Genomic DNA, 6,357 nt, shown 5'->3' with positions numbered 1-6,357 from the left:
ATGCCAACATGTATTCGTTAGATTAAAAATTGCTGCAAGACTCTGAGAGCTGTTTGTAAGAAAGGAAACTAATGAATCCTCACTGGGGAGATTTCACCTTGGTTCAGCAAGTGGTTACAAATTCACCCTGCCCGGTTTCCTTCCTCTCATTTCCCTTCTGGGCTCTTTCATCAAGTGACTTGCACATATGCAACTTTTGCGTGTGCAACTACTGAGCCTGGGATGGGGGAGGGTGGCAGGGTGATGCAGCTTGCAACTTCCACCGTAGTCCATGTGACGGCTGTTTCCGTTAGTTCCTTCCGCAAGTTCTAAATTAATCTGATGTTAAGAGAGAGCAAACAGCTAATCTTCTTTAACTGATTGATTTCAGATATACTGAAAGACCCAAAGACAGGTGCTGATGCAGAATGACTTTCCTAAAGCTGAGCACATTACTCCATGCGGTGAGTAACAACTCCAAAATGCGTTTCCAATCTTTGCATTAAGAAGGTATAACAGGTGAAAAACATGTGGCGGTTGCTGTTTAGTACTGAACAACTATGCCACGTATGGTATTCATATCAACTAGAGGTGACCCTGGGAATTTTACTTCTTATATAATGAATATTCAGAGGTGGTTTGCCATTGTCTTCCTCTGAAATATAAGCTATGGCACTTGCCATTCTTTGACAACCCCTAGTACAAATACTAACCAGGGCTGATCCTTCGAAGATCAGAAAGGATCTTGTGCTTTCAGTGTACTTGGACCTAAAGATGGGTTTAATCTATTACTGCACCACCTCATTTTTTGTTGGGCTAACAGTGGTTTCCGGAAAATTTAGCTTCAGAAAATACAAGTACTCCAACTAAACTAGCATTCTCCCAACAGCTTCATTTCAGTGTCTTAGCTGGCTACGGGATTCTGGGAAGAAATAATATTTCTATATTTTAATCTAACCAAGAATCATTAGTGTCACACATATAATTTCTTCTGGAGCTTTGTTCTAGAGACAAGATGACATTTTGAGAGCTGAGGGTTTGAAGTGTGTGTCCTAGTTTTGCTTTGCTGAGAAGTTTCTGTGCTTGATCAAAGGTGACAGCAGGACAAATTTAATATTTGTATATCTCTTTAGAAAGGGAACACTCTTATAAAACTACAGTACTTGTCTCCCTTCAGATTAAACTACTGTATAGATATGAGTAACTATTTATAATCTATTATATTTCAAGAAAGAATGCCTAGTTAAACATCAGAATGAACGAATGTTGACTCTGAGCATGTTGGGTAAAGCATATGGGGACAGAAGGCAAATCAGGGGCCTATTCACACCATGCAATTGTAGTGCTTTATTCCACTTTAAACTCTATGGTTCCATCTTACGAAGTTGTGAGGTTTGTAGTTTGGAAAGGCTCTTTATGAGACTCTTAAATATCCTTCCCTAAACTGCTAATCTGATAATTCCATAGGATGGAAACATTTATTTATTTATTTATTTATTTCCTATATTTATACCTTTCCCTTCTCCCCCCCGCCCCCCGAAGGGGGACTCATGGCAGTTAACATGGCAGTTAAAGGGGAATAATAGTGCTATAATTGTGTAGTGGATGGGCTCCTGGTTCTACTGGTAGATCTTTGTGTGATTTGTAATAGATTGACAGGACTCTCAATTGAATAAAAATATGCCCAAAAAAAATAGACTCCTGGATGGAGCGAACTTGAGGGACATAAAAGCACTCCTAAACTGAGTTCAGTTCTGATAATGTGAAAGCAAATTGTTAGGCTCAGGATATGTGTAGAGGAAACCTGTTCATTAATTCTTTGTCTTTTGTACTTGGCTCTGACTGGAGCATCTTGGAGCCTTTGTGAAAAATGGATTTGGCATTCTTGAGATCTGCTTATCCTTCATGAACTGAATGTGTACAGCAGAATGACATACATAGGGAAAGCATAGGGAAAATATTTTCCATCAGAGCTCGAGTCCTTTGACAGATAGAAGATCTTAGGCAGCAAATATTCATTTGTTTAAAATGACTTGCAGGCCTTGACATATATGCCTTCTAGGAGTGGTCAAATCTTTTTCTGTAATATAAAATGCAATAAAATAGAACTAAGAAAAGGCAGGGAATATTTTCTTAAATATATTTTTTCTGTTTTCTTTTCTTTGCAGGAGGTGGGCTGTTGAGATGGCAATGATAGTTCTGAGCATCTCCTTGTGTGTAGCTTTTGTAGATACAGGATGGGAAATCAAACCTCCAGCCTATCATCAACTCTGCAAACTGGTGAGTGCCTTTTTGTATAAGTTTTTGAAAACAAGAGGGAGAGATTTATTCAGTAAGGTACTGTATTACATCACATAATAGTCATACTTTTTATTACTTTCTGGGCAAAAAAGGAGTGTGTGATTATTATATGAGGGGGAAAATTCATGTCAGTTTTATGTACCAACACAATAATGTTTTATTAAATCTCTGTTCAAAGCACTACCCTAAACAGCTTTACCTACTTGCCTGCTCCCTTTTAGTAAGGGTGCTTCACTCATACGCTCATCCATCTGCCTGCCCATCCACCTACCCACCCACTGGCTAGTACTTCATTCACTCACTCATCCACTCACTTGCCCATGCATCGGCTAGTCCTCCCACCCACCCACTGCTTCACTCACACACTCATTCACTTGTTCATCCATCTGCTCACCCATCCATTCACTCATCTGCCCACCCACCCACTTCACTCACTCACTCACTCACTCGTACATCCATCTGCTCACCAACCCACCTACCATGGTGAATGAAGCAGTGGATGGATGGGGATCGAGTGAGTGAGTGAAGCAGTGGGCAGGTGGGTGGGCAAGCAAATGTATGGGTGAGCAGATGGATAGGCGAATGTGAGTACATGAAGTGCCGGGCAGTGGGCGGTCAGGTGACCACACAGATGGGCAAGTGTGAGTAGGTAAAGCTGTTTTGGACAGGGTAGTAAGATACGTAGAAGGGAATGCTAGACTGTTTACAACAGGTAGACTGTCTAAAACAAGGATGTGACTATTATGTGAGGAATACTAAAATACCAATTTTGGCATGCCAAAAATAGGGCTGCAACTATTATACAATGGCGACTATTATGTTATGAAATATGATACTTGCTAGGAAAACATGAGCAGTCTTTAGAACAATCACATTGGCATCTGATTTTCCATTGGGGAAAATAAATGTTGGATTAGATACTCATGTAGTATGATCTAATCCGGTTTCTCTTAAGTTTTTATAAGAGCATCATCCTTGATACTTTATTGCAGACATAAAAATGTGGATCTCTTAGAATCTTTTCATGAAGTACTTGCATGTAGGTTATTCACTGGTTGATGCAAGAGGCTGTACTGTTGCTGGCCAATATCACATTTCTGAGCCAGTCCTGCCCTGTGACATCCCACAAATAAATTCTTTACATAATTAACTGGCAGCGTATCTGGCAGTTTTAACCATCATGCTCATTTCTGTTTCAACCGCTGCATCATTTTTATTAACCAGTCAATCTACAAATCTTTGTATCTCTGTTTCATACTTCAGGAAGAGAGAACTGTGAATTGCAATGGGAAGAGTCTAACCTCCATCTTAGAAGATTTGCCTGCTGGAACAGAGAAACTCTTCCTTGATACTAATCATATAGAGATGCTAAAGAATGAATCTTTAGTACAGTATCAAGACCTGCAAACTCTCAGCCTGTGTGACAATGGGTTGGAGATCATTCAAGCAGGGGCCTTCCTTGGGACTTGGAGTCTTAGACATCTATCTTTGGCCAACAATGTCCTTGCCATGAACTATTCTGTGACAGCAGCTGCTCTAAGGACTTTGCCTGCTCTCAGGAAGCTGGACCTCTCTGGAAACCTGCTCACTGAGGATATGGTGGATACTATGATCCAGCATTTGTCATCACTAGAATCCTTGTCTCTAGCAAGGAATGCCATCATGAGACTGGATGACAGACATTTCCAGAACCTGCCTAACTTGTGGCATCTGGATTTACAGCAGAACTACATTTTTGAGATTGAGGCGGGTGCATTTGAAGGGCTGAGAGGGCTGCAACAGCTTAATCTGGCCTATAACTATATCCCATGCATTGTGGGGTTTGACTTGACCCAACTCCAGATTTTAAATGTCAGCAACAATCACCTTGAGTGGTTCTTTGCTGCTGAGGATGATGCTGCCTTTGCACTAGAAACACTAGATCTTTCCTACAACCAACTCCTATTCTTCCCATTCTTACCTAAGCGAAATAAGCTGAAAACTTTGCTGCTAACACACAATAAAATGAACTTCTATCAAAATCTTTATAATCGTTCTGAGAGCTCAGTCCAACTGCTGTTTCTGGATGGCAATGTCACCAACATCACCACGCATGAACTTTGGGAAGAAAACAGTCATAGCAACCTCTCTTCTCTGACTTTTCTGGACATTAGCTGGAACCAGTTCTGGTATATTCCAGACTGGTTTTTTGAAGGGATGGTTTTGCTTGCACACATGAACCTCAGCCACAACTGCTTAAAGACACTGAACCTGTGGGAGAAGGAAGGGCTGAAGAATCTTATTGACTTGGATCTTAGCTATAACCAGCTTTCAGATCTACAGATGAACTTGGATCCAAGAGGTAACTTAAACTACCTTAGGAGCCTTAATCTACGCAGCAATAGGTTGCATGGATTGCCTGCTAAAATCTTTACCCACACAACGAAGATCACTACAGTTGACCTCAGTAACAACCCAATAGAGATTTGTAACTCACATGATGCTGGAAATCCCAGTTGTGTAAATATTAGTAATGCAGGCTCTTTGAGAAATCTTTTCTTGGCTGGGTGTGAGTTGAAGGAATTGGTCAGGCATGCCTTCAAGGGGACCTCCCTAGTACAGTTAGATCTATCAAGCAATCCCAAGGTGCTCTACAATGGCTTAGGACCTCTGGAAGACATTGCAACATCCCTGCAGATACTCTCTCTTCGGAACACTGGCTTCTTTGCACCAAGTGCAAAGATAGATTTTTCTGCTTTTCAGAATTTGGTAGACTTGGATCTATCTGAAAATTCTCTTGACATATTTCCTGAATCATTATCAGGTTTAAAACTGCACACTCTGAACCTTAGGCAAAATCGTCTCCGTTTCCTACCTCTGCATGTCATGGAAAAGCAACTTGGGAAGAGTTTGCGTGTGATCTACCTCAGCCAGAATCTCTATGACTGCTGCAAACTGGGGTGGAGGGATTCTCTCCACAGACTTGGACATGTACACATTGCAGACATGAGTCAAGTCACTTGTAACTACTCTTCCAGGTTCTTTAATGCAGCGAATCTACCTGAATCTGTCATCCAAAACTGCAAATGGCTAACGGCAGATATGGCTTTGGTGTATCTGGTGCTCACTCTGCCTACCTTTTTGGCTCTACTGGTTGCCTTCAGCATAATCTTTCTCACTTTCAGAGAAAGACTTTTTCAAATGGTAAAACGCAGGTATAGAACATCTAGTTCATATTAAGGTGACGAGAAGAAATAAGAGATTAAGCCTCATGAACAGGCTTAACAGGATGGGGAAATTACAATACTGTAATGTGGTTCCAACAAGTGACAATAATGTGGCAATAAGAAGCTGTCCAACTAGCATAGAGAATTGTCCTAATGTAATTGGAAAATATGTTGGTTAATAAAAGTTATGAGTGGAAGGATGCTAGACGGTAATACTGTTAATCCAGAATAGAAAGAAAAGTCCATTCCAGGCACAAAAGACAAATGTGAAAAACCTATTTTGAGAAGGAGCCATGATGTTTGTACACATGGAATTCTTGTTCAAAAACATGGAATTCTTAAGCAAGCAAATGCCATTTTCTTCTTGGAGGAACATTTCCCATACCTCCATATCAATATGGTTTACACACTAAATGGAACCTAAATGGAAACTAAATGGAAACATTAATGAGACAATTAATGGGAATAGGAGGATGGGCTTCTCTGTTTTTTCTGGGTTGCACACATTTTTAGTTGCTCACATTTGATGGGTGTCACCATGGATTCCTAACTTGTTAAGGTGAAAAAACAGTCAGAGTATACTTTGTGTATTTAAAATAGGGAATATGGAGAAACCAAGAGACATGCAGACTGGAATAGGTTGCAAAGTTAAACTCAAATGTTTATGCTGGGTCAGATATGAAGGTAGCAACATGAACAGCGATCAGCATTTTCAGGATTGCGCGGAAAGAAACAGATGGTGATGGGAGCAAAATCTGGGCTCTACTCTCACTTATTATGTTGGACTTAATTGATTTCAATCAGAGCTGTTGTGTCTCTAAGTGTAATAAATTTACTTTAGTATAAGCTTTCATGGGCTACAGCCCATTGC

General features: G+C 40.5%; 1 protein-coding gene across 1 annotated transcript; it reads left to right on the top strand.

Moving 5' to 3' along the window:
* Positions 1 to 231: 231 nt before the first annotated feature.
* Positions 232 to 5,686, top strand: NRROS (negative regulator of reactive oxygen species). Its single transcript, XM_060767987.2, has 3 exons — positions 232 to 443; positions 2,148 to 2,259; positions 3,544 to 5,686. The coding sequence occupies exons 1-3, from the start codon at positions 439 to 441 to the stop codon at positions 5,497 to 5,499; spliced, it is 2,073 nt and encodes a 690-aa protein (XP_060623970.2). The 5' UTR covers positions 232 to 438; the 3' UTR covers positions 5,500 to 5,686.
* The last annotated feature ends 671 nt before the right edge of the window (positions 5,687 to 6,357 follow it).

This window comes from Anolis sagrei, chromosome 3 (assembly GCF_037176765.1).
Source record: "Anolis sagrei isolate rAnoSag1 chromosome 3, rAnoSag1.mat, whole genome shotgun sequence".
Classification (NCBI taxonomy): Eukaryota; Metazoa; Chordata; class Lepidosauria; order Squamata; family Dactyloidae; genus Anolis; species Anolis sagrei.
This window is presented reverse-complemented; position numbering and strand designations above follow the sequence as displayed.

Bases quoted from the DNA above. Each gene is read 5' to 3' on its own strand.
- NRROS (XM_060767987.2), top strand. The intron at 2,260-3,543 runs GTGAGTGCCTTT...TTCATACTTCAG, and splicing joins ATCATCAACTCTGCAAACTG to GAAGAGAGAACTGTGAATTG.